General features: G+C 44.2%; 1 protein-coding gene across 1 annotated transcript; it reads left to right on the top strand.

Annotated features, from left to right (window-relative positions):
* LOC121543424 (decorin) lies at nt 1–27,667 on the top strand. The gene is made up of 8 exons (XM_041853282.2): nt 1–430; nt 10,711–10,949; nt 16,615–16,727; nt 19,049–19,262; nt 20,384–20,497; nt 24,023–24,116; nt 25,191–25,329; nt 25,611–27,667. The coding sequence occupies exons 2-8, from the start codon at nt 10,730–10,732 to the stop codon at nt 25,809–25,811; spliced, it is 1,095 nt and encodes a 364-aa protein (XP_041709216.1). The 5' UTR covers nt 1–430; nt 10,711–10,729; the 3' UTR covers nt 25,812–27,667.

The raw sequence follows: 27,667 nt of genomic DNA, 5'->3' as shown, positions 1-27,667 counted from the left end.
ACCCTGCCTCTCTCTCCCTCCTTTCTTTCCTCCACTCTCCTCTTCCTTTCTCCCTCGCTCTGTGACTGTTCATTTTTAAATCTTCCTCCCTTTTCTCTCCCTCTATTTCCAGCTGTTTTTGGAGCATGCTCTCTCTCTCTCTTTTGCTGGGGGATGTTCTCTCCACCAAGTGTCTAAATTTAACAGGAGCTCCCTCCCTCTCTCTCTTCCTCTCTCAGCCCCTTCCTCCTCCCCTTCGGTCGTGACAGAGCACACCTGCTTGGTCTTGGCTGCACGCGCTCTCAGTGCAATTATCGCTCGGCCCTCGCAGCACAGTGCAGAAGGCTCACATTGCTTCAGCCTATAGCCCCAACTGGATATTTGGAAGAACATCTGACCTCGGCGCACTCTAACTCTCTCACTCTTTCTCACACGCTTCTAAAGAGCACAGGTAGGATAACCCACTGATGGATGGAGGGGATGGATCTTGGGGGGGAAACCCAGAAAAGACTGGATTATAGGCTCTGGGGAGTGTGGGAAGAGAGGCGGATTGTGAGGGGAATTGTTGAGAGGGATTGGGAATTGGGGTTATTGAGTTTCGGGGGTCTCAAACGTGCAGACTTGGTTAGTAAAGTGGTGATGCTGTGCTTGTGGTTTGAGGTTTTCTAATGGCTTGGTAGGGTCTGTGAAGTGGATGCTCTTTTGATGTTCCTTCATTCCTTAACTCTATCGCCAGACTCTGTGTGCAGTGATTTTGTGGTTGAACTGGTCATGAACGGTTGTTCATTTCGATGCTTTTGCACATACAGACAATTAGAATGTACGACATTAGTCATCCCAGGCATATCATGAAAGTGATGTGTTTGTGCATGATATTGCGCACTTGTTTTGTGTGTGCGTAGGGTTAATGAGTGTTCGTGTGTATGTGTATGTTTGTGTGTGCGCGCTCCCTCTAAGCTAGATGCGTTGCCAGGTCTTAGGCACAACAGGATTGTCTCAGGGATGAGAGACCATAGCTAATCATTCCCATACCAGACCATGTGATAGCCTACAGTATGATGAAGACAGCACCAGCTATAGGGAGGGGGTGTGGTGATACTTTTGATGCTAGCACTTCACTCCCATGCCAATGTATTAAAAAACCCTACCCTATTTATCCACAAGAGGATACCATGTTATCTTTCTTGTGCTTTATTGGTTTATCCCTTGGCTAGCGGTCAAGGCACTTGGGCAAGAGAGCTGTTTTGTCAGTTATTTGGTTTGTGGTTGTACATGTGGTTTTCCCTTACATCAAACTGTCCAGTGGTGTTAGTTTATGGTTTGACATGCATTCAGATGTGTTGTGTCTCTGTGTGAGCAGGGCAGAGGGATAGAGAGAAAGAGGTGTTTCTTTGATGTGAAGTCCCTGGAGGGCTTTTCTCCTCTCTTCTCAGTTACTGGCCCTGGTGGAAAACCCATTAAGTTTACCAGTGTCCTTTTCTTCAGTTGTAGCACTTTTAATTCATTGCTTTTTCTCTTTTGTACTCCCTCTGGCTCTTGGAGATCCTACAAGCGAAATAAAAACACATGAACAACAACAAGGATTTCTTTGTATTGCCTCAAGCCATTGCAGTTCACTTGCAGCAGTTCATGCCAGAATAAACCCATCCAGGGCATTTTAGACTAAAACAAATCGATCTGAAATGGTTTATTTAACTTGTTGTACTGCTGTTCTGTTTCACATCAACGTTAACGCACCGTTTCAGCCCGCCTCGTGAGCACTCTGTTTTGATGGAAGCGCTGCAGACCCAAATCGCCCAGGGCAACCAAAATTAAAGGGGAAAAGAAAAAACAGTACCTGGCAACCCAAAGCCTTATTAATCTAGTAACAGTACAGCTTCCTCTATAACAGAGAGGTTTGACTTCCCTGCAAGCCACCGCAAAACTCCCAGCTAACTCCTAACATCCTCCAACACAGAGGGACTTTTTTTTACAGGGTTGAACTGGAGTTACAGAGTGGAGAGGAAGGGGATATGAGGTGGAGGATGGACGTGTTTTCCTAGTCCACCCCCCAGTGCTCTTGACAACCTCAACCTAAACATGTTGTGACATGTTGATAGAGTCGTTGATTTTAAGTCAGTGTAGTTTGGTTAGCTCTGTGTGAGAAAAGAGAGAAATGTCTTTAGAGGCAAGTCCCAGGTTTGAGTCCAGGGGCCACATTTTCCCGTCTGGACTCACTATAACTGTCCGGGCCGAGAGAGAACAATAAACTGAAAAATGTACGTCAGCCACAAACGATTTTTTTCCTCGTTGGAATAATAGAATGTTCCATTCTCCAGTAGTGCTCTGTCCAAAAAGCTATTTTATTACCAAAGGGTCAAATAAATAATGTCTTACCCTATGGGAGATGGAGGGAGAGGGAAAAAGACAGAACAAGGGAGAAAGAGAAGAGTAGGATGGTCAGCAGAGTAGGCATCTGTTCAATACAGGCTGTAGATAATACAAGTGTGGTTAATAAATGGCAGCCATACAATACTTCTCATGGAACGGTTCAAACGCGGTTTAACCATTCACTGGCTTTCTCATACAACGGTCCAAAACAGCACAGACACTTCAGGGCTTTCTGCGGTCTCTGCGGTCTGTCAACAATATATGTGGTTTTATGACCCAATTTCGGAACTTCTTTGGAGTTCCCCCAAAAGAAATGCAATGCTCGCAGACGTTGGTCTTGTAACGGGTCCAGAGAGAGTTTCTTGGTTTGACGTGGGGAAATCACTCTGTTAGGGAAGCACTGTGACCACTGAAGGGGTTAGTGGTGCAGGCATTTCCTGTTGACAAAGCTCTGGTACATTATCTGTCGTGCCCAATCTGCCCATCATTTGACATAAAAGTTGTTTATTGGATGGATTTCTGGTTTTCTCCCCGTATATATAAACTCTCTTGAACTCAGATGTCTTTGGAAATGTCTTTAGGGCAAGAACAATGCCAAATGGAGACCCGTTAGTAGGATTTCAATATGGAAAGGCAGATGAATCACGCAGACAGACATACTGGGTCTTGAGGACTGTAAATGGTTAAAACTGTCTGGGTATCTGGGTCTGGTTGGGGAGGGGTTGACACGTTGAGTTGCTGATGCGTTTAAAAGGGGGCACACATGTTTCAGACATCCCGTAGCCTTGTAAATACCTCCCCTTGATTCGTTACTGACAGGCCCTCTGGAGACAGAAGATGGAGACCCCGGTCAAGGGGAGTTGGAGTAGAATGGAGTCATGGAGGGTAGAGGTAGTGGTAGGGGGTAGGAGGCTAGGAGGGTTGGAACGGTTGCCTTGAGATCTGTCTCCTATCACTCACTCAGACACAAAACAAGTACAACATACCGTCTATGTCATCCTCTCTCAAATGCTGCACAAGTTTGGAAAGGTATGGTGGAAAAGTATGAGCATGGGTTGATGATGGCCTACATACTGTACATGTGGCATGGATGGACTACAGCTGAATGGTGTCCAAGTGAGAGAGAGAGAGATGGAGAGAGAGCGACAGAGAGACAGAGGGGGAGAGACAGACAGAGGGGGAGAGAGAGAGAGCGAGAGGGTTGGAGGGAATAATGAGTCAGAGATGTTACATGGTGTCTCTACTGTAATCTGCTTCCTGCCTGAGACTTGTCAGAAGTGTGTCTAGATTTTCTGAGAAAGTGGTTAGGGAGGGAAGGAGAGGGGGATGAGAGGGAGGGAGGGAGGGGGGTTGACAAGGCTGCTGCAACAAAAGGAAGTGTCAACCTCCGCCCCTCCGCTCTGAGAGAAAGATCAGACTTGCTCTGACAAAACACAGGCCTCAGGCCTTACAGAGAATGAGAGGAGGAGGAGGAGGAGGAGAGGAGAGGAGAGGAGAGGAGAGGAGAGGAGAGGAGAGGAGAGGAGAGGAGAGGAGAGGAGAGGAGAGGAGAGGAGAGGAGAGGAGAGGAGAGGAGAGGAGAGGAGAGGAGAGGAGAGGAGAGGAGAGGAGAGGAGAGGGAGTCTTTTGACTGCTCCTACCTTTCCACATTTCGATTATTGAACACACCACAGGCAGTCAGATACACACACACACACACACACACACACACACACACACACACACATACACAGCATGAAGACACACCTCCTTTTACACATTTTATGGAGCACACAAACTTTGAAGGCTGGAAAATAACCAGAACTGTTAAAATTCATTGCAGCGGGTTCCCTACTGATCCGGGAACTAAATAACATGTCTCACATTACGCCATCCGCAACATTAAAGACTTCGCTCACAGCTAGCACTACACCTAGTTACAGCCCATTTCCTGTACGGTGTCCTGCTGAGACTGAGGCTGTCCAAATAAGGACACTGTAATATGTGCCAGTTTATAGTTGACCATCAAATCTGCTCCGGATAGACGTCATTGTGTCGCTATTTACGTGTCTGTTGTCAATGGTGTCACTAATCAATCTCGTTCTAGTAATCACGGTTTTGTTGACAAGATGACACAAGTTGACTAATGTACGCTAATTCTCACCTCATTAAATAGACAAATAATTGATAGGTTAGGTCCACTTGAGTGCCTATGAACAGTATCTGGCCCCGTTACCTTTGCTACTGTAACAAGCAGACAAAAAGTTGGCTCTGTCATGATTGGGGGCATATTCAGTGAATGGGGGCATCAGTGGAACAGCACAAATGGTGAGAGAGTTCAAGAAACATATGCCAATGTGCGAAAGCATCTTGGTGGGCATTGCACGGTACGTCAATGAGACTAACTCAACTTGAGTGGTAAACTGTAATGTACCACGCTATACTGCCCATTCAAGCTCCCTAAACCATCAAACAATATCCACAACAATAATTATTATCGATGTCAAATACATGTTTTACTTTGCAGTATACACTAGTAAAATAACCATGATCATTCAAATCAAATCAAATGTTATTCGTCACATGCTTTGTAAACAACAGGTGTAGACTAACAGTGAAATGCTTAGTTACGGGCCCTTCCCAGCAATGCAGAGAGAAAGAAAATAGAGAAATAATAGAAAAGTAGTAATATGTAAAAGTAATAATAAATACACAGTGAGTAACGATAACTTGGCTCTGTACACGGGGTACCAGTACTGAGTTAATGTGCAGGGGTACGAGGTAATTGAGGTAGATATGTACATATAACTAGGAATAAAGTGACAGATAATAAACAGTAGCAGCAGCGTATGTGATGAGACAAAAAGGTTAGTGCAAAAAGGGTCAATGCAGATAGTACGGGTAGCTATTTGGTTAACTATTTAACTAACTATATCCAATGGTCCTTAGTTCTCTAACAACTGCTTCCCGGATACTTTACCCTACAGCAGGGTCAACTACAACACTGTGTGGTCTAGATACCTAGACACTAACAGAACCCATGTAGAGCATTCCCTCACACATTGAACACTTTGCATTGTGCACCTCAGCCCTCTCAAAGTATTTCATATACAGCTGTCAACAAACAGTGTAGGCCCTTTGAAATGAGTCATTAGAAGTGCACTGAGAACTCATTCAAGGATCCACCTAAACAAAACATCAATTAGAGAGAGAGAGAGAGAGAGAGAGAGAGAGAGAGAGAGAGAGAGAGAGAGAGAGAGAGAGAGAGAGAGAGAGAGAGAGAGAGAGAGAGAGAGAGAGAGAGAGAGCGAGAGAGAGTGCCAGCCCTCTAGGTTCACACACAGACTTGCACTTCGAAGCACGTTGTTTTATAGGGCCGTCTTTGATCTAACCAATGGATGCTCCAGGTGCACCAGGGGTGCCTCGCCAGATCCCTCCTTTATGCTTGTGAAGCTGTACCTCCACCCTCTCTCCTCTCCTCTCCTCCCTCCTGGATATCTTTGAAGAGACTGATAAAGAGCCAATGCCTGGGGCTCAGTGGGATGTCTAATGGGATGTGTCTGCCTGCACAGGTTCAACCAAACTATGACGAGCTCCCTTCTGCATTACTGGGTCTCGTGGCATCGCTCAGCCTCTCTAGAACACAGATGTGTTAGAGAAAGGAAATGCATTTATTACAGTTAGGCTACTACACCTTATTATTAAATGAACTTTAATCAAGATGTTGATTGGCAATGTTGCATGGTTTGCAAGCTTCAAACGTTTGCTTATTCACATTTATCTCAGAATTGTGTCAAATCCTTATCATTCTATGCCTGTACACAAGAAATAAGCTAACCTAGACATGTATATCAGTTTGGATCATTACTAGCACCACATTGGATGTGTCGTTGTTGGGTTACCATATAACCAACCAATCAGCAGGTAGTATTATACAGTTCTTACTAATGTGCCAGTATAGGAGTTCATTAGCGGTCTTATAGTTTTAGTGTTTAATAAAAACATGACCGACAGATCTCCCTCTTCAAGGAGATTAGTATCTCTCCAGCCTGCTCTGCTTTGTTTTAACACGTCTCAGGAATGTTTATTGTCACTTATAAATCGTAGAACACACAGGAGGCTGCTTTTAATATGAATTCCTCTGTGTGTGTGTGTGTCTGTGTGTGTGTGTGTGTGTGTGTGTGTGTGTGTGTGTGTGTGTGTGTGTGTGTGTGTGTGTGTGTGTGTGTGTGTATGCGTGCGTGCATGCGTGTGTGTGTGTGCGTGCGTGTGCCTGCCTGCATGTACCTCCAGTAGTGACTAACGTCCAAACACTGAGGATATCAGGATCAATATTTAGGGGTCAAGGATTATATGGGTCGTTCCACAAATTCAGTGGCTTTTGTAACTTGGTCCAAAACAAACGTGTGAGTTCATCTTAAATCAGCCATGACAGGGGGAATGGAAGCGTGTTGTGTCTAACAGGAAGTGGCAATTGAATGCAAGCTTCATAAAAAAAATGCAATTGTTACAACATTTCTAGCCTGTCTATTTATGGGTAACAGGGTTGACATGTTATGTGTACGGAAGAAAATGCTGAATTTCGGCACGTTTGCAAGTCTTTATTCATATAAAATATCTGGTTTATTGAATTCTCCATGTGGTATATAGTAAAGGGCAGGGACGGCCTGTTCAATAGGGCGATATGGGCGACGCACTGCCAAACGGGAAAAGGAAGGGATTTTTTTTCTAATTATATCACGGCAACAGTAGTTATCAGTGTTCACGTCTGATCTGCCAGCCACTAAATGTCAAATCAGGCTAAAGTCGTGCTTCAAATGGCCCCGCCCGTTTTTGGGGCGATTTCAGTCAAGTTGAAAATCGCCCAGAAGTCTCTCATAGCCTGTCATGTAAAATCTATTTTTTTCAAATTTCAAAGCTTTCAATACATTCTCTATGGGTGTCTGTGGGCTTGCACTTACGCGCTTTCGTCATACGTGACGTAACCATGAACGTAACTAAGACAATAGCGGCTAGCAGCGTCTCTGTTGCGACCTGCAGTGTGGCGTTATTTTATGTTTTTAATTTGTAGACTTAGTTTACAAACATTCTGCCAACCATGGATTTCCAGTGGTTGGTTTTGGACTGATCTTGTTGATCGTGTACATACCCGCTACGAACGGACTAAATAATGAAAACGCTGCTGGCAGCGGAATCCCAATACAGCTGGGAGACTTGGCTGGATGACAGAGTCCCGGACAGAGAAGTGGAGCCGGCCGGCTTCACCCTGGTCAGAGCGGACCGCGATCCTGGTAAGAGAGCGACTCTGTACCCCGACATTGAACTGCTTTCTGTGTCATTGCGACCTTACTATCTGCCCCGTGAGTTCCCCCAATTGTTTGTTACCGTTGTGTACTGTTGATAATCACAAGTTTACTGGAGAACTGAGACCAAGTAGAGACTTTGGACAGGGTGGATATGGTATAATAAAGGCAGTTTATTCAGAGGTAAAGATATCTGGAATCGCGTGCACGGACTCGTTCGTCAAACTCTTAGGGAGAAGAGAGCCCCGAAAACATTGTGTACAGACATTTTATACAATAAATGATGTAGGTTGAATCTAGTAGTTCTGATCTTCTGATTGGTCCTGATGAGTTGGGCGAGGTCCCCTCCACTGTTGCATTGGCTCTGAGTCGGGTTCTCTGTCTTCAAATGTTCAGCCTAAAGAGAGGGGATTTGTGTGTGTGTGTGTGTGTTTAACAGTGATGATGTGTGTGTGTGTTATCAGTGATGATGTGTGTGTGTGTGTGTGTGTGTGTGTGTGTGTGTGTGTGTCCTCAGAGCAAGAACTCGTGAGTTGGAAGAACTGAGAGACCTATGGCGTGGGTGTTGTCCTTGGCCACCTGCTGACAAGGCTGACAAGATAGGACTCTTTTGTCCATTGTTATAGGATAGGAACAGCATTGATTGAAAACAAACGCCCAACACAAAATGGGTCATGCACAAGATTTTAGTCAGACCAAGCTATAACATTATATATTTACTACGACAGTACATTCAACCAAAAGCTAATATAACAAAGGCATCAGAGATTATTTATAATCTGTCACAGAAACTGGAATCCATCTCCATAGATCAGTCAATAAATGCTTCTGGTATTGACTTATATGCTGCCCCTGTCTTCATGTTGTTGCTGGACATATCTTTTTTAAAATGTGTGTAGGTCACCTAAATCATCAGAAAAATTGCCCCTCCTGAGAATTTTTTCAGGAGCCGCCACTGGTAAAGGGCACTTTATTTAATACAACAGGCACAGGGATGCAAAAAGCACTCTTTTCATGGGTTGACCCTTATGCAAATCAGTACAGCATTCCTTCCTGCTATCTCTATTTGGTTTCCAGGTCTCAGACCAATGGAGGTTAAAAAAGACTAACTATCTTGGCAAGATAACTGACAGGGTATTCATTATGGATTCCCCTACATATTGACTTATAGATAAGTTAAACCTAGAGCCAAGATTTGCCCTGTTCGAAAAGATTGGACCAACATGTTCTTGTGCTCGACTGTTAAGCTAAGATTGGATCTGTTTTATCTCTGTGCTTCAACACATTTCCACATAGCACAACTCAGTGGCCTTGTGGTTAGACTGTCTGCCTTGAGATTGGAAGGTCGTGAGTTCAATCCCTGGACGAGTCATACCAAAGACTGTAAAAATGGGACCTGATGCATCTCGCTTGGCATTAAGGAGATAGATTGGGGGTAAGGCTCTGTGATAGACTAGTGTCCTGTCCTGGGGGTGTACTTCTACATCAAGCTGCCTCACGTTACAGAAACAAGAGGTAGGCTCCTGCCCTATGAGCAGGTCCGGCTTGTGCAAGGCTACTTACTTACATGTTTCCGTAGGCTAAGGCTCAGTCCTACATGGAAAATAGAAGTCAAATCATTATTGTCTTTGTCCACCCATATTACAATGGGCAGAGGCATATTCCACACAGTTGGAATCCATTTCAATCCACCCACCAATTTTTCCATCAAAAATGTCAACAATTTTAATGGAATTGATCCCAACCGTGATACAGTATGCTTGGAGAACTCTGTTCCCATTGAGTGCTGTACTGTAGCTCTGTCTGTCTGTGTGATGGCTGTAGTGTGGGTTAGACCTATAATTACCCTTTATGTTCAGAGAGAGCTGCCGTAAGACCTGATCCTGTTTCCATTGACCTGACGCCACCCTAAGAACCGGACACACACACACACACACACACACACACACACACACACACACACAGTCACCTACCCAGCAATCTGCCTGTCATGCAAAGGTCCAGCAGACCCGCCTCTCTCTTTGGTCCCAAAGTAATTGAAGGGGTGGTGTGTGTCTGGGGCTCTGTTTGCTTTCACCAGTGGTACTTTGACCACAAACATCATGAGCCGAATAATAACACTGACCCTGAACCAGTTGGAGAGAACTGAAAGTACAGTACAATAATAGGGCTTGGAGTACTGTCTGGGCTTGGAGTACTGGGTCAGTTTGACTGGACAGAGTGTGTTCTGTGTGACTGGACTGGCCAGAAGGCTTGAGCGGGTCAAAGTTGAATGGAATGGATGACCATTGCGGTCATGATTTGTCGGTAGAGTAGATGGCTGGTTTCCTATAATCTTAGTGGGCCTTGAAATGGAGAGAGATAAACAAGGAAAACACTATACATACAAATTACTTTCCTGTACAATTACACCGTAATCAGTCATTGGTTTGACAATATGTTTTTCACAAATGGTTACCATATATTGTGAATATGTATTTACTGTTTCTGCCCTGTGAAAGGAAGTTATTTTGACCTATTCTATTTGCACATACACTTGGTACAGCCTTGGTGGTCCTCCATTTTACAGATTGATACATTTCCCAATGTTCTCGGCTTTGCCCTGACCTCTCCTCTTTAACCTTTGACCCCCAGCTGCACTTTAAGGTAACTAGGCCATTCTCCCCCTGCTGACCTGTTCCAAACTAAAGCAACTCCAGGTGCTTGGCCTTCTAGCCTATAGCCTCCCACCTCAGACCTTTCTCTCTCCTTTTCCCTCTCACCCCTACACACACCTCACATCCCGTTACTTGCATGAAAGGTTAGATTGGCCTCTTTCTATCATTTATATCTTAGGGAAGGGATCACTGCCGCTATCTCGCTTTCGAACCAAGGTGCATGAATTGAGGAGCAAACTGAAGGAGAGGGTAGAGTCAGCAACGCTTGGAGGATAAAGGAATACAATAAAAAAGCTTCTTTATTGCTAAAAGTAGAACCTCAACCTCTCACCTCTGCCCCCATCCTTTACCACCCACCAATACCCATGCACCCCTCTACAGTAGTTCTGACCTCTAAGCCCTGACCTTTTCCCTCCCCCTAGGCTCCCGGACAGAGGCACCATGAGGTCGGCCTGTCTCTCCCTGCTCCTGGTCACAGCGTGCTGGTCACTGCCCTTCCGCCAGTCGGGCTTCCTGGACTTCATGATGGAGGATGAGGCGGGCTCTGGCCTGCCCGAGGTGCCCATCGAGCCCAAGGTGGACATCCCCACCATGCCCGAAGGACCCAAGTGCCCCTTCCGCTGCCAGTGCCACCTCCGCGTGGTGCAGTGCTCCGACTTAGGTAAGAGACTCAATAAATAATATTTAATATCATGACCGTATGTAGTGCATTTCTACTTCTGTGATTCGTGTGTTTTCATGAGCTGAGGTCAATTTGTCAGTGTAATACGGACAACCTGTTGCATCAGCTCTTCTCTCCCTCTCTCGCCTAACTGAGGCAGTCCTTAGTTTACAAGATACATCTTCCTCGTTCCCAAAGATGTGTTCCCTCCATCTGGGGACCTCAGAGGGATGTTCAAAGAGTGTCTGGTGTTTGATATACCCATCATCAGCTCGTTAATTGGCCTAAAAGAACATCGCCCCAGCCCGACCACTTTAAACGCTCTCAGATGCTGCGAACTTCACGCTCTTCCGCGACGATGACATAGTTTTGCCGTGACTTTGGCCTTTTACTCATTTTCCTAATTGTTTTCGCAGACGCAGGGATATAAAAGGTTAGCGGGATTTGGGAAAGTCTCGAACTAACCCTGGTTTAACAAGCCCAATGTTCTAAAGCTTGTTTTTTTCTCAGTCAGATCGCTCCATTCTCCATCCTCTCCGGAGGCAAATGAACTCTGCCACGAATTAGCCTAGTGCTCTGTTTCCACACAATTAAAATGATTTACTTGATCCTCTTAATTGTTTGCAAGATTATCCTGTTTGTTTGCTTCATCCACCCTTTAGCTTTGGCATGACTCATCTCTAGGCCTACTGCTCTGCCAAGGGAAGTCACTGACCCAGTTGATTGGCTGTAGCTTATATAGCTTGTATAACTTTGCAATTCTTCACCTATGAGTTTGGTTTGTTTTTTGGCTTTACTCTTGTTTTAAAAGGGAGGAGCAGGGGAGGAATACTGGAGACAGACGAAGACAGAGTGAGAGATACAGATGGACTGGGATGTATACACAGAGAGGAGAGAGAAAGAAAGAAACAGACAGAAAGAAAGACAACGTTGTACAGAGAGAGACAGAGACATGTGAAAGAGAAGGAGGGAGAGGGACAGAGAAAGAGAGGAGGGAGAGGGACAAAGAAAGAGAGGGAGGGAGAGGGACAGAGAAAGAGAGGAGGGAGAGGGACAGAGAAAGAGAAGGAGGGAGCGGGACAGAGAAAGAGAAGGAGGGAGAGGGACAGAGAAAGAGAGGAGGGAGAGGGAGAGGGACAGAGAAAGAGAAAGAGAGGAGGGAGAGGGACAGAGAAAAAGAGGGAGGGAGAGGGACAGAGAAAGAGAGGAGGGAGAGGGACAGAGAAAGAGAGGGAGGGAGAGGGACAGAGAAAGAGAGGGAGAGAAAGGGGCAGAGAAAGAGAGGGAGGGAGAGGGACAGAGAAAGAGAGGAGGGAGAGGGACAGAGAAAGAGAGGAGGGAGAGGGACAGAGAAAGAGAAGGAGGGAGAGGGACAGAGAAAGAGAGGAGGGAGAGGGAGAGGGACAGAGAAAGAGAGGAGGGAGAGAGCCGGAGAAAGAGAGGGAGGGAGAGGGACAGAGAAAGAGAGGAGGGAGAGGGACAGAGAAAGAGAGGAGGGAGAGGGACAGAGAAAGAGAGGAGGGAGAGGGACAGAGAAAGAGAGGAGGGAGAGGGACAGAGAAAGAGAGGAGGGAGAGGGACAGAGAAAGAGAGGACGGAGAGGGACAGAGAAAGAGAGCAGGGCGATCAAGAAAACAGTGAGTTCCAGTGGAGGAAGAGAAAGACAGACTGACCCACACAGCCAGACAGACAGACAGACCAACTACGACAGACAGATGGAGAGACTGATGATCAGGAAAGGGCTGGTTCCATTACCTCACCGGGGCCTGTTAGCGCTGAACGTCTCCCAGGAGAGAGAGCCCCAGAGCTGGATCCTCATCTCCGGCACCAGCCCCTCTGGCCTGGAGCCTGCATCTGTTCCCCAGGCCTGCTGGCACACACACAGGCCTGGGAGGGGAGGGGAGGGGTGTGGATTGGTCTGCTCTCCATCCAAAGTCACCCCCTTTCACAGTTAGAAAACTGGAAGAAAAAGGAAAAGTTACCGTAAGGCCTTATTTCTGTAGGCTTCCAGCTGGCGCTGCGTGCTACAGTTATCACATGTGTAAGAGCAGAGATGAAGCAGGAAGTAGTGCAGAGGCTAGTAGTCTAGACATTCACCAGACGTAGTTACAGTACATTTATTTTAAAAATAAGTTTGGCAATTACTCTGCAGGCATTGTGGTGTACTATCAAAACAGCTTCCTTTTTTGCTGAGTTTGGAAATGAGGTTTTATGAACATGGGGCACAAGACTCTTTACTGAAAATGATCGGTTTCATTAAGGTTTAGATTAAAAACACGTTGATGTTACAGTCGTCAAAGATCTTCATCTGACAGGGATATAATGTTCCCAGTTACCTTGGACTAGCCCGTCTAGGTCTGTTTGATTTAATGGGTCCCTATGTGTCAACAGGTGTTGTGGGTGACAAAAGCACTCCTTTTCCCAATGCCCTGATTGAACTGGGTTATTACTAGTATTGCTGACAGGCGTAGCTACATTGTGTCTGCTGTGAATGGACAACATAATAGAAAACTCACGCTCAACTCAGGGACAATCAGACCCATAATGACTGAACAGACGTTCCCCTCACAAGGGGCGAAAGTTACAGTACACCCCTCAAAAAAAGGATTGCAGTGCTGGAAATTGCATAAACGTTGCCATTAATGCTTGGATGTGCTGAAAGCATGAGGGCGAGAACCCAGGGCGATCATACCCTTGATATCACATTCATTCAGCTTTTATTGAAATTATGACTACAATAAAGGGACTACGTTGGCATTCAGCTACTATTTTTCTAGTCTGCTACTTGCCAAGAGGTCATCTTAACATGCCAATATCTCAACAAGAACAGAGCGTACTGTCTCAGCCTCTGGTTTCTCTCACTTACTTATGAATCAGCCAAGCCAACTTCCTTAAATGAAAACATAATCTGCAGAGCACTGAGACGATCTGACCAGCCATTTTATCTATGACGTTGCTATGGAAATGCTCCCAAATTTGAACAAACTAATTCACTTATTTATTTATTTTAGAGATGTTCTTACTTTTAATGGAAGATTCAGCCCTTTTATGTTGAACATTCAGCCCTTTGTTATCAAAGGTTGGGACCAGTGAGTGTGACCAGAGGCCTTTATAAATACATCCATTACACACAGGTGGCTCATAGCAGCTTCCAATCCTTCCATAGGACAAAATCCCTGAAACTAAACATCTCAACCAGACTTTCCTGCCACCTGACTCTTAGTAACTGACCTCTCACCCCTGCCCCCATCTCCTACACACAGACACGCTCTCTCCAAACTGTTTACTGTACCAACCACGTCAGCTCTGACTCTGACAGAACGCCATGTGGTTCACCTCACGCTGCTAGAGGAAAAGAAAGAGATAGAGAGAGCGAAAGAGAATAATAACAAGGATGGAGTTGGGGTAGAGAGAGGAGATGGAGATGAAAGAGAGGAGAGAGAGAGAGGAGATGGAGATGGAAAGAGAGGAGAGAGAGAGACAAGGCGATGGATGGAAAAGGGAGCAAGTAGATGAGAAAAAGACGAAGGAAGGGTGAAGGGATAGAGTGTGAGAGAAGGAGATGAGGAGTGAGAGAATGTAAGATATGAAGTGGGAGTGGGAGACGGAGAGAGGGAGCACAGTGGGAGCCTACCACAGACAGCTGTGTGGAGGATTGTGGGGCTTGGGTAGCATTGGAGAAACTGATAGAAAAGCCAACTGAGCTGAAGAGAATGTTTGTGTAAGTGGGGCGTGCTCAAAGCTCTTAAGCCAAAGTGTGTCTGCATATGTGGAGTTTATAAGACACAGTATTTAAGCCCTGAATGACTAAACAGTTTATTCTAGAGACAACCGCCGCCTCCAGAATGGAAACCAGCCATGTGAACCTTGACCCTTAGCCATTGTGTTGTTTAGATGACTTGTGGTAGCTCTCTGTGTTCACCCTCTATTTAAAACAATACCCATAGAATAGAACAGAACAGAACAGAATAGAATAGAATAGAGTAGAATATAAAAGAATATAATAGAATGGAATGGAATAGAAGACAACATAATAGAATAGAACACAATAGAATAGAGTGGAATAGAACACAATAGAATAGAATAGAGTGGAATAGAACACAATAGAATAGAATAGAACACAATAGAATAGAATAGAGTGGAATAGAACACAATATAATAGAATAGAGTGGAATAGAACACAATAGAATAGAATAGAGTGGAATAGAACACAATAGAATAGAATGGAATAGAACACAATAGAATAGAATGGAATAGAATAGAATATAAAATAATAGAATAGAACAGAATAGAACAGAACAGAATAGAATAGAAAAGTTAGAATAGAACAGAACAGAACATAATCATATTACACAACAATACATAATGTACCCAATACATATCCATAGTGTATACCTCACCCCAGCTCATAATTCCCTTACACTTCTCCCTCAGAACATATGGTTCTGGTTTACCAGTCATATAGTCAGGTGCCATTTACTGTCTCAGTGCCAAATAATGCAATGTACTCTCCAACCCAAACTGCATGCAATGAGGTCAGTGTGCAGGTATGTGGACACTGGAAATTGGCAGAAATTAATTTCAAGGCCTATTTCCACACTGTGTGCCATAGATTGTTTCAATGCTAACTCATGGCACATCTGGTACCACTCAAGTCTGGACTGTTACCATGAAACACATCATACTTTGGTTCCTCAGGGTTATTTGTTATAATGGTTGGTCTACGATGGCCTAGAGTTCAGAGGTCAGAGACAGAGTTCTGTGGTTGTGCTCACTTTCTGTGGTCAGTTTCAGGGCAGAAGTCAATTTATTTGATGCAAAACACACCATCATGACGACGTGGCAAGTGACACTTTGCTTCTTGAAAATCCTATATCTTGAAAACCTGACTGCTGACATGCAAAACATTTTGGCACTGTAACATCCGTGGACTAATGAAAAAAACACCAAAAGATAGTTGAACGTTTCTTAGTGGATTTTTCTTTATTGTAATTCCTAAACTGAGGTTAGATGGCATTGACCCCAGCCCTGGTCAGATGGTCAGTAGACATACAGACAGCTGGAGAGCAGGCGGTCGTGGTGTGACCATTCCCCATGGGGTCTCAATGTGGATAATGCCGCGTTCACGTGCTGGTCGGAACTCTGACATTGCCGACTTGCTAACTGTTTGAACGCGGCACGTGTATAACTACAACCAGTTAGCAAGTCTGACATTTCTGAGTTCCGACTAGCACGTGAATGCGGCATAAACCTTCGACCAGAGCCAGGGCCATCACGCTCCACTGCGAACTCCATTTCCCATCAGCCAGCAGCCACAGATGCAGCACAGCTCAGGAAGTTTCTTGTCACCTGGACAAACATACCATGCACATGCCCTAGCGTGCACACCATCTCACACACACACACACACACTCCTCGTCATGCGTCGTCATACACACACATGCTCATGGCAGGGTTGGGCCAAACCTCATTTCATTCAACATCATTAACTCTGAAATAAAATGTAAAATAAAATTGAATACATTTTTTAAATTAATTAATTAATTAAAATCACATGGAGCTATGAAACTAGCTACAACGGGCTGGCCTAGAAGTATCTCTCCTCTCCTTTCCTGTTTTGTCTCTGTCTGTGAGTATTTCTCCTCTCCTTCCTCTTCCTCTGCAGGGCTGAAGAGTATCCCAGATGAGATCCCTGCAGACAGCACCCTGCTGGACCTGCAGAACAACAAGATCACTGAGATCAAGGAGAACGACTTCAAGACTCTGAAGGGACTCCTAGTAAGAGTTTAACACTCCACTAAACACTCAATATGTCCCCTCCACTAAACACTCAATATGTCCCCTCCACTAAACACTCAATATGTCCCCTCCACTAAACACTCAATATGTCCACTCCACTAAACACTCAATATGTCCCCTCCACTAAACACTCAATATGTCCCCTCCACTAAACACTCAATATGTCCTCTCCACTAAACACTCAACATGTCCCCTCCACTAAACACTCAATATGTCCACTAAACACTCAATATGTCCCCTCCACTAAACACTTAATATGTCCCCTAAACACTCAATATGTCCTCTCCACTAAACACTTAATATGTCCACTAAACACTCAATATGTCCCCTCCACAAAACACTCAATATGTCCCCTAAACACTCAATATGTCCCCTCCACTAAACACTCAATATGTCCCCTCCACTAAACACTCAATATGTCCTCTCCACTAAACACTCAATATGTCCACTAAACACTCAATATGTCCCCTCCACTAAACACTCAATATGTCCCCTCCACGAAACACTCAATATGTCCACTAAACACTCAATATGTCCCCTCCACTAAACACTCAATATGTCCACTAAACACTCAATATGTCCCCTCCACTAAACACTCAATACTCTATGTCAACTAAACACTCAATATGTCCACTAAATACTCAATATGTCCACTTTGTTGCAGCTTTTCACCTATTAATGATTGGCCCCTTACTTTCAAAGCTCACGATTGCATTTTCCAAAAAACATTTATTCACAACTCGCCATTTTGTATCAATCATGCACAATTTTTCTAGGTAGTGCAAAGTTGACATCCCTTCAAAGTATACTCCAGATTGAGTGTAAAAACTTGCATTTCTTGGGTAGGAGAGTGCTAAAGAGAAAACACTAAAGCTAAACTTGAAGCCGTTTTTTTTTGGACGACATCCTAACAGGCTTATTATACACGCAAAAGTATTGGCTGGAGCGAAGCAGTGGAAATCAGATTTATCTCTGGACTTTCTTGAGACCAGAGGGAGCTTAGGTGTGTGTGTGTGTGTGTGTGTGTGTGTGTGTGTGTGTGTGTGTGTGTGTGTGTGTGTGTGTGTGTGTGTGTGTGTGTCCCACGTGTATACTTTTTTTGGAGAGCTGATTTCTTGATTATATTCCAAAACTCTAACATGTTTAACTAACATGTTTAACTCGGATCAAAGATCCTAAAAATAGTCTACCAAAGGGAAAAGCACTGTAATACACCTCCACTCATTTGTTTTTAACCACAGGAATCCAGGTACCAGTGTTCCCAGGTGCAATGGAAACTATTCTCCTCTGGGCCATCGCCTGACCTCTCTACACGTGTATAGCTTTCTGACCTGTAATAAATAGCCTACCTCTGTCAAACGGCCAACACTGTTTCCACCCCCGTACATTAGTTGGTCTCTCCGGGGGAAATGTACTGCATTCTCTGCATTCTCCATTCTTCCACCCCCATCTGCAGCCATGAGAATAGAATGGTCCACTTTCTACGAAATTGCCTCCAATCACAACAACCCTGGCGCCTGTACTCTTTAAGACGAGGTCCAAGGGTGTGTTGTGATTACTGTACAGACGTTAAAAAAACAATCTCAGGGGCCTCCCGAGTGGTGCAGCGGTCTAAGGCACTGCATCACCGTGCTAGAGGTGTCACTACAGACCTGGGTTCGATCCCAGGCTGTGTCACAACCGGCAGTGATCGGGAGTCCCATTGGGCGGCGCACAATTGGCCGAGCGTTGTCTGGTTTAGGGGAGGGTTTGGCCGTGGGGGCTTTACTTGGCTCATTGCACTCTAGCTACGACTGAGGCTGACCTCAGTCGTCAGTTGAACAGTGTTTACTCCGACACATTGGTGCGGCTGGCTTCCAGGTTAAGCGTGCGGTTGTTAAGAAGCGTGGTTTAGCGGGTCATGTTTCGGAGGACGCATGACTCAACCTTTGCCTCCCGTGCCCATTGGGGAGCATCTTATTTTGTTGATGTCAAGCGTTTAAAATGCTCTCAACTAGTACAAAATAGTCTAAAATAGTCCAGTCTGGTTGTGAAGCAATTTTTGCAACCTCACTATGATATAATGAAACGTCTTCAATTAATAAATTTTACACACATAAACAATGATCAAATAGAAAAAGCAATCTCAAATATAAAAAGCAGTTGGCCAATGTCACATTAGCTTAAATATATACATAATAATTAGCAATACCATAAACATGCTCATTATAATTAGCATAAACATACAAATTATCATAAAAACATTCACATTAGCACTATCTTAAATATAACAGGGATTGTTTTCTCTCTGATCTCCCCAGACCCTGATCCTGGTGAACAACCAGATCACCACAATCCATCCCAAGGCCTTCATTCCCCTGGGCAAGCTGCAGCGCCTCTACCTCTCCAAGAACCACCTCAAGGAACTGCCCGCCAACATGCCCAAGAGCCTGCAGGAGCTTCGCATCCATGAGAACGAGATCACTAAGATCAAGAAGGCCTCCTTCGAGGGCATGGCCCAGGTCATCGTCATGGGTATGGACCAGACATGGGTTCAAATACAATTTGAAATCTTTCAGATACTTTGAGCGCTTGCTTTAGCTTGAGTGGATTGCCTTAATGACCAGTCTGTTTTCTTCTGTTGGGTGCATAATGACCTCAACCCATCCCCTGTTCGGTACTCAAATTACGTACGATAGAACTGGTCTCCTCCTTAACACACACGTACACCCTGTTACTTGAACATGTTTCCTTCATTGACTGTTTAGTAGCAATAGGACAGGAGCAAGTTTACAAGTTCACAGCTAACTAGTACACTAAATCAGTGCAGAGTTGGAGTCAGAAACTGATGATGTAAAGTGTTGTGTAACCATGAATTACAACTTTTCAGTGTTTAGAGTGTGCCAGCAATCACCTACAGAGAGGAAGGGATGGTTCATTGCTTACAGAGTGGCGAGTGGACTTTTTAGGGTGCCAGCAGCAGAGAGAGTGAGAGAGTGTGTGTGTGTGTGTGTGTGTGTGTGTGTGTGTGTGTGTGTGTGTGTGTGTGTGTGTGTGTGTGTGTGTGTGTGTGTGTGTGTGTGTGTGTGTGTGTGTACGCGTGCATTTATACTTTCTCCATTTAATTTTTTTTATTGCTGGAGTTCCCCTCCAGCAATTTTTCGCCTATCCATCTCTCTGCTTCCCTTGGCCCTCAGCTCAATAAACTTCTCCCTCTCCGGACCCCAAGTTCCACAGAATGTAAAGTATCTCATTACAGCGTAGCTAAAGGACTGGAGCCGTATGCCCTAAAACACACTGATCCTCAGATTATATTCCCAATGTGACATATCGGCCAATCCAGCGAGGCTAAAGGAGGAGGGAGACAGGGCTTACGGACAATATCCCACGCCGGCTGCAGACCATGTTTATATATGACTCAGGTTGAGATTCCCGTAACACACCAGGACTGGAATGTGGTTAATGGATCTGGTCAATCATTGTTTTTCTCTCTGATTGTCTACCTCTCTATTTCTCTTCCTCTCTGTCTCTGTTTATCTCTCTCTTGCTCTCTCTCTTTATTTCTGCTCCCTCTGTCTCTTAATTTTCTATGTCTCTTAATTCTCTCTCTTTCTGTCTCTGTCTCTCTGTCTCTCTTTCCCTCCTTCTCTTTACAGAGCTCGGCTCCAACCCCCTGAAGAGTGCAGGGATTGAGGCTGGGGCGTTCGGGGCCCTGAAGAAGGTCTCTTACATCCGCATTGCAGACACCAACCTGACAGAGATCCCCAAAGGTACTGCCCATCATAAATCATCCTTCCTTCCTTCCAGTCCCTTGAAGGGATCATAGTAAATCTAACACAAGGCTAGGTATAAGCAGGGATCCATAACATAGCTTTCACCTATCCCGTCATTTCAGATCATTTCACTTTAAGGATCCAACTAAAGAATATGGAAAATAAAATGTAATTTTAGTCAAGGAAGGCTGTAAGTATTTTGACCACACTGCAAAAAAATATATACAGTGAGGGAAAAAAGTATTTGATCCCCTGCTGATTTTGTACGTTTGCCCACTGACAAAGAAATGATCAGTCTATAATTTGAATGGTAGGTTTATTTGAACAGTGAGAGACAGAATAACAACAAAAAAATCCAGAAAAACGCATGTCAAAAATGTTATAAATTGATTTGCATTTTAATGAGGGAAATAAGTATTTGACCCCTCTGCAAAACATGACATAGTACTTGGTGGCAAACCCTTGTTGGCAATCACAGAGGTCAGACGTTTCTTGTAGTTGGCCACCAGGTTTGCACACATCTCAGGAGGGATTTTGTCATACTCCTCTTTGCAGATCTTCTCCAAGTCATTAAGGTTTTGAGGCTGACGTTTGGCAACTCGAACCTTCAGCTCCCTCCACAGATTTTCTATGGGATTAAGGTCTGGAGACTCGCTAGGCCACTCCAGGACCTTAATGTGCTTCTTCTTGAGCCACTCCTTTGTTGCCTTGGCTGTGTGTTTTGGGTCATTGTCATGCTGGAATACCCATCCACGACCCATTTTCAATGCACTGGCTGAGGGAAGGAGGTTCTCACCCAAGATTTCACGGTACATGGCCCCGTCCATCGTCCCTTTGATGTGGTGAAGTTGTCCTGTCCCCTTAGCAGAAAAACACCCCCAAAGCATAATGTTTCCACCTCCATGTTGGACGGTGGGGATGGTGTTCTTGGGGTCATAGGCAGCATTCCTCCTCCTCCAAACACAGCGAGTTGAGTTGTTGCCAAAGAGCTCGATTTTGGTCTCATCTGACCACAACACTTTTACCCAGTTCTCCTCTGAATCATTCAGATGTTCATTGGCAAACTTCAGACGGGCCTGTATATGTGCTTTCTTGCGCAGGGGGACCTTGCGGGCACTGCAGGATTTCAGAGTTTCACGGCGTAGTATGTTACCAATTGTTTTCTTGGTGACTATGGTCCCAGCTGCCTTGAGATCATTGACAAGATCCTCCCGTGTAGTTCTGGGCTGATTCCTCACCGTTCTCATGATCATTGCAACTCCACGAGGTGAGATCTTGCATGGAGCCCCAGGCCGAGGGAGATTGACAGTTATTTTGTGTTTCTTCCATTTGCGAATAATCGCACCAACTGTTGTCACCTTCTCACCAAGCTGCTTGGCGATGGTCTTGTAGCCCATTCCAGCCTTGTGTAGGTCTACAATCTTGTCCCTGACATCCTTGGAGAGCTCTTTGGTCTTGGCCATGGTGGAGAGTTTGGAATCTGATTGATTGATTGCGTCTGTGGACAGGTGTCTTTTATACAGGTAACAAGCTGAGATTAGGAGCACTCCCTTTAAGAGTGTGCTCCTAATCTCAGTTCGTTACCTGTATAAAAGACACCTGGGAGCCAGAAATCTTTCTGATTGAGAGGGGGTCAAATACTTATTTCCCTCATTAAAATGCAAATCAATTTCTAACATTTTTGACATGCGTTTTTCTGGATTTTTTTGTTGTTATTTTTTATTTTATTTTTTTCACCTTTATTTAACCAGGTAAGCCAGTTGAGAACAGGTTCTCATTTACAACTGCGACCTGGCCAAGATAAAGCAAAGCAGTGCAATAAAAACAACACAGAGTTACATACGGGGTAAAAAACATAAAGTCAAAAATACAACAGAAAATATATATACAGTGTGTGCAAATGTAGCAAGTTATGGAGGTAAGGCAATAAATAGGCTATAGTGCAAAATAATTACAATAGTATTAACACTGGTATGCTAGATGTGCAAGAGATTATGTGCAAATAGAGATACTGGGGTGCAAAAGAGCAAAATAAATAACAATATAGGGATGAGGTAGTTGGGTGGGCTAATTTCAGATGGGCTGTGTACAGGTGCAGTGATCGGTAAGGTGCTCTGACAACTGATGCTTAAAGTTATTGAGGGAGATAAGAGTCTCCAGCTTCAGAGATTTTTGCAATTCGTTCCAGTCATTGGCAGCAGAGAACTGGAAGGAATGGCGGCCAAAGGAGGTTATGGCTTTGGGAATGACCAGTGAGATATACCTGCTGGAGCGCAGACTACGGGTGGGTGCTGCTATGGTGACCAATGAGCTAAGATAAGGCGGGGATTTGCCTAGCAGTGATTTATAGATGGCCTGGAGCCAGTGGGTTTGACGACGAACATGTAGTGAGGACCAGCCAACAAGAGCGTACAGGTCACAGTGGTGGGTAGTGTATGTTATTCTGTCTCTCACTGTTCAAATAAACCTACCATTCAAATTATAGACTGATCATTTCTTTGTCAGTGGGCAAACGTACAAAATCAGCAGGGGATCAAATACTTTTTTCCCTCAATGTATATTCAACATACTGTATAATTGTAAGGCAACCAGCTGCACACCAACAACAAGTTGGTGTGTGAACATTGTTTTGAGCAAACTCACAATTGCAGCTTCATGCCTTACAATTGTACGTTGAATCAACATCTTTTTTTTTACGGTGCAGGGCCTGAATCTCTATTTTCAACCAGGACTGGTTTGAATACTTCACAGCTCAATAGCTTCAGCTAAAACAAAGGAATTCAAGTAAACAATCTACCCCAGACAAAATCATCAATCATCTTGCACTGCAAGAATACACATTTAGATTAATTGGCTCCACTGAACAATGGTTACAGTGTGGAACAAAAAGGCTTAAAGAGAGGAAAACTCAAACAGCATATTAATTCAAAGGTATGTAAGACTAATGTTGTCTGTCCTATTGTGGGAATCTGGCAACCAGTTTAGATGGAATAGTCCTCAGAGAGAGATCCTCTAATCTAATGCTCTAATACTAATAGAAGGGAGGAAGGATAGACCTCTGGATGTTAGAGGCTGCATCTGAGATGGCACCCTAATCCCTATAGTGTACTACTACATGGTCAAAAGTAGTGCACTCTATAGGGATTAGGGTGCCATTTCAGATGCATTAGAATTAGTATCGATTCAATCCTACTGGCATACTGTATATAGAAATGAACCCCTTACCTTCCCCTCACCATAACTGCTGTGGGTTGCCAGGTTGTTTGTCCTCTCGTCATTGTCTCTCTCCTGTGGGTTGCCAGGTTGTTTGTCCTCTCGTCATTGTCTCTCTCCTGTGGGTTGCCAGGTTGTTTGTCCTCTCGTCATTGTCTCTCTCCTGTGGGTTGCCAGGTTGTTTGTCCCCTCGTCATTGTCTCTCTCCTGTGGGTTGCCAGGTTGTTTGTCCCCTCGTCATTGTCTCTCTCCTGTGGGTTGCCATGTTGTTTGTCCCCTCGTCATTGTCTCTCTCCTGTGGGTTTCCAGGTCTTCCCCCCTCCCTCTCTGAGCTCCACCTGGACAGCAACAAGATCACCAAGGTGCAGGCGGGCAACCTGAAGGGCCTCAAGAACCTGGCTAAGTAATGATGTTTCCATACTTCTACTCAATGTTTCAAAAACGTTTTAAAAAACAGTTTCATAAGTGCTCTTGACGAGGACAAAGCATGCTTACAGTATTATATTTCACTCTTTGTTACGAGTGTGTCAAAATACCTGATTAACATCCTCCTGTAGTGGGATATTGGGTCATCTCTAGACAACAGTGCCAGTGTCAAACAAACCCCTAGTCTCTCTCTCTCTCTCTCTCTCTCTCTCTCTCTCTCTCTCTCTCTCTCTCTCTCTCTCTCTCTCTCTCTCTCTCTCTCTCTCTCTCTCTCTCTCTCTCTCTCTCTCTCTCCTCTCTCTCTCTCTCTCTCTCTCTCTCTTCTCTCTCTCTCTCTCTCTCTCTCTCTCTCTCTCTCTCTCTCTCTCTCTCTCTCTCTCTCTCTCTCTCTCTCTCTCTCTCTCTCTCTCTCTCTCTCTCTCTCTCTCTCTCTCTCTCTCTCTCTCTCTCTCTCTCTCTCTCTCTCTGAAACGTTGGGGACGTTGATTTATCAAGGCATTACGTGATGAGAGTTTTAACAAAATGCATATGAAAGTAATGTTTCTGAAAATGAAACAACTGGGTTTATAAGATCACCGCTTTGAGGGTAGGAAAAGATTCATGCCAAAGTACGGAGACTAAACAACAGAAAAATACTTTCATGCAGTACAAGGCAGTTTATTTTGGAAGAGCTACAGGATTCACTAATAATATTATTTTCCATTTGCTGGATCGGCAACACGTTCACTAGCGAGTATTTCATTTTGTCGACGAAGTTGGGCAGTGGTCCCTTGGTACAAGTAAAGCCTCATTCTGCCCATGGTTTTCATTGGCTGAAAACCAGTTTGTGTCTTTCCCATTGGATGTTTTCTTTCCTTTTTCTCTCATTTGTTTTTATACATTCTGTACCGCACAAACTTTGGGACTTGTCGGGACAGCTCAGGGCTTCGTGCCCTCTTCTATCCCTCCTCTTCTGTACCTCTGTCTCATTGGCTCTTTTACACACCGTGTCTCTTTCCCATTAGCTCTGACACATTCTGTGTCTCTCCCCATTGGCTGATTTGTCTCCTAGGCTGGGTCTAAGCTACAATGAGATCAGCCAGGTGGAGAACGGTTCTCTGGCCATGGTTCCTCACCTCAGAGAGCTTCACCTGGACAACAATGCCCTGACCACCGTGCCCGCAGGCCTGCCTGACCACAAGTACATCCAGGTGTGTTCCACCAGACACACAGGTGTCCCATCACACCTGGGAGAATGGGTAGAGGCGTCATGTCCATGAATGTTCCACCTCACACAGGGTTTTCTCAGGAGGGTGTCACCATTCCAGACCAATCTGATGATGATGAAATAAAATATAAATAAGTTGATTAACACAGAATCCATTCAACAAAAGGAAATGTGTTAGCTTTATACATTACATTTCTTTATATGCAATGTTCATTCCCACACATCCCTCCCCCTAACCACCCATTGTGATTGATATCTTCCCAGGTGATCTACCTCCACAGCAACAAGATAGGAGTGGTGGGCACTGAGGACTTCTGCCCACCAGGCTACAATACCAAGAAGGCCATGTACTCTGGTATCAGTCTGTTCTCCAACCCCGTCCCTTACTGGGAGGTGCAGCCCATCACCTTCCGCTGTGTGTTCGACCGCTCCGCCATCCAGCTGGGCAACTACAGGAAGAAGTAGAAAAAAGTACTCCCCCCCCAGAGAGAGAGAGAGAGAGAGAGAGAGAGTGTAAGTGTGTGTGTGTGTGTGTGTGTGTGTGTGTGTATGTGAACTGCAGCCCCCCACCCACCCCACAACACTGATCGGCAACTTTATCCCCATTTTATACAAAAATTCACCCAAACCGAGTCATTTGGAGTCGTTGTCTAAAAACCATAACGAACATCCAATACAGTTTTAACTTAATGTTTTCATGAGCAAAGACAGAACAGTTACAATACTCAGCACCAAACCTTCCATAGAAGGCTTAGTAATAACTCAAACCAGCTCTGTATGCAAACATTTGATTTATAATAGTCCATGTACCGTACATACATTTCATATTCTAAAACAGTAATCACTGGCATTATCCTGTAGCAGGTCTCCCATACAAAGTAAACTGTCAACTCATTAAATAATGTTACACTACATCATGGTACAGTAGTTATCTGTCAAAAAGCTCAACTTAAAGGGGCTCTCCACCACTTGTCAACCTCATGTTCATTATCTCCAGCACAATATCATTGTCTACATATGTGAAAACGGCACATTTCTCCGTTTTGTAGAAAAAAATATATGAAGTTAAAAAGTTATGCCCAATGACATCATCAAGAAAATAACATCCCTCTGGCTAGAAACTCGTTGCTGGTTTTGAAAATCACTTTTTTGTTTTTACTTCTAATCTTACCCTGTGATGTCACAGAGAAGCATTTTTGAAGACCTTTCTTCTTATCTTTTTAACCACAGATCATAGACAAAACAACGTGCCGTTTCCACACATGTAGATACTGGTATGGTGCTGCAGATAATGAATATGGGGTTGAAAAGTGGCAGAATTGTCCTTTAACAGAAGTCTGTGCAATGGTTTCGGAGTGTGTACCCTCAGATTACATGACTGGAATGTTATTTTGTGTGTGAAAGAAACATTATGAAAGACAACAAAATATTTTGTGCAACACAAAAAAGATCTATGACCACTTTGAAAATATGTACACGATTAACCCTTCAATAACTCACACATGTCAACTTGTTGAGATTGGCCTTAAAAACATCCGAAAAATCTGAATTGGGCCACAAACCTTTACGTGCATAACTCTGTGACAATTACAGTAGATAAGCTGACCTGCGGAGCGGGCAGCGAAGGGTTAACGTGTGTCTTAATACCATTAACACCAGCTAGGATACTAGAACGTACTAGAGTATATTACCTGTGTAGTAGTTAGCGTTCAAAGTGTACCATTACAATATGTCGTACTCTTTGAAATAATTCTGATTTTCTTTCTTTCACATTGTAGTCGATTGCCTGCTTGCTTCAGTGATGGTTTAAAGTTGCTGTTTTTACTAAATGTCATGACAGTTTTAAGATTTAAGATTTTCGTTAAAGCATTTTTTTTCTTCATCACATTCCATTCCCCCTCTGTTATGTAATGTCAGCTCATACAACCAAGATGAAAATAGCTCTTAAAGATGTAGAATAAACAATATGTACATTCCGAAACAGAAGCCATGCCCAAAGATCTATACGCATGCTTTTCTTCTTTTGACTTGAAGCGAGGTTGTGGTTTCTGGAATGCCATGCTAATGCCATGCTAATGCCCGTTTTGCTTCTCTTCTATTTTTCTTTTTTTTCTTTTTCTTTCTTTTTTTTAAGTCTGAAGAGTATTGGAGGATACAGGCGGACTGTCATGCCTTCAGTGCCCATGTTAGTGTGAATGTTTGTATGTATAGACGCTGTATATAAATGCTGTATAAAAAAAATCATTGCTTAAAAGCACAATCACTTACAGTAGTTCAGACTTAATATATCAACAATAAAGATGTTCCTCTCTTTTTTCCGA

Source organism: Coregonus clupeaformis, chromosome 11 (assembly GCF_020615455.1).
Source record: "Coregonus clupeaformis isolate EN_2021a chromosome 11, ASM2061545v1, whole genome shotgun sequence".
Taxonomy (NCBI): Eukaryota; Metazoa; Chordata; class Actinopteri; order Salmoniformes; family Salmonidae; genus Coregonus; species Coregonus clupeaformis.
This window is presented reverse-complemented; position numbering and strand designations above follow the sequence as displayed.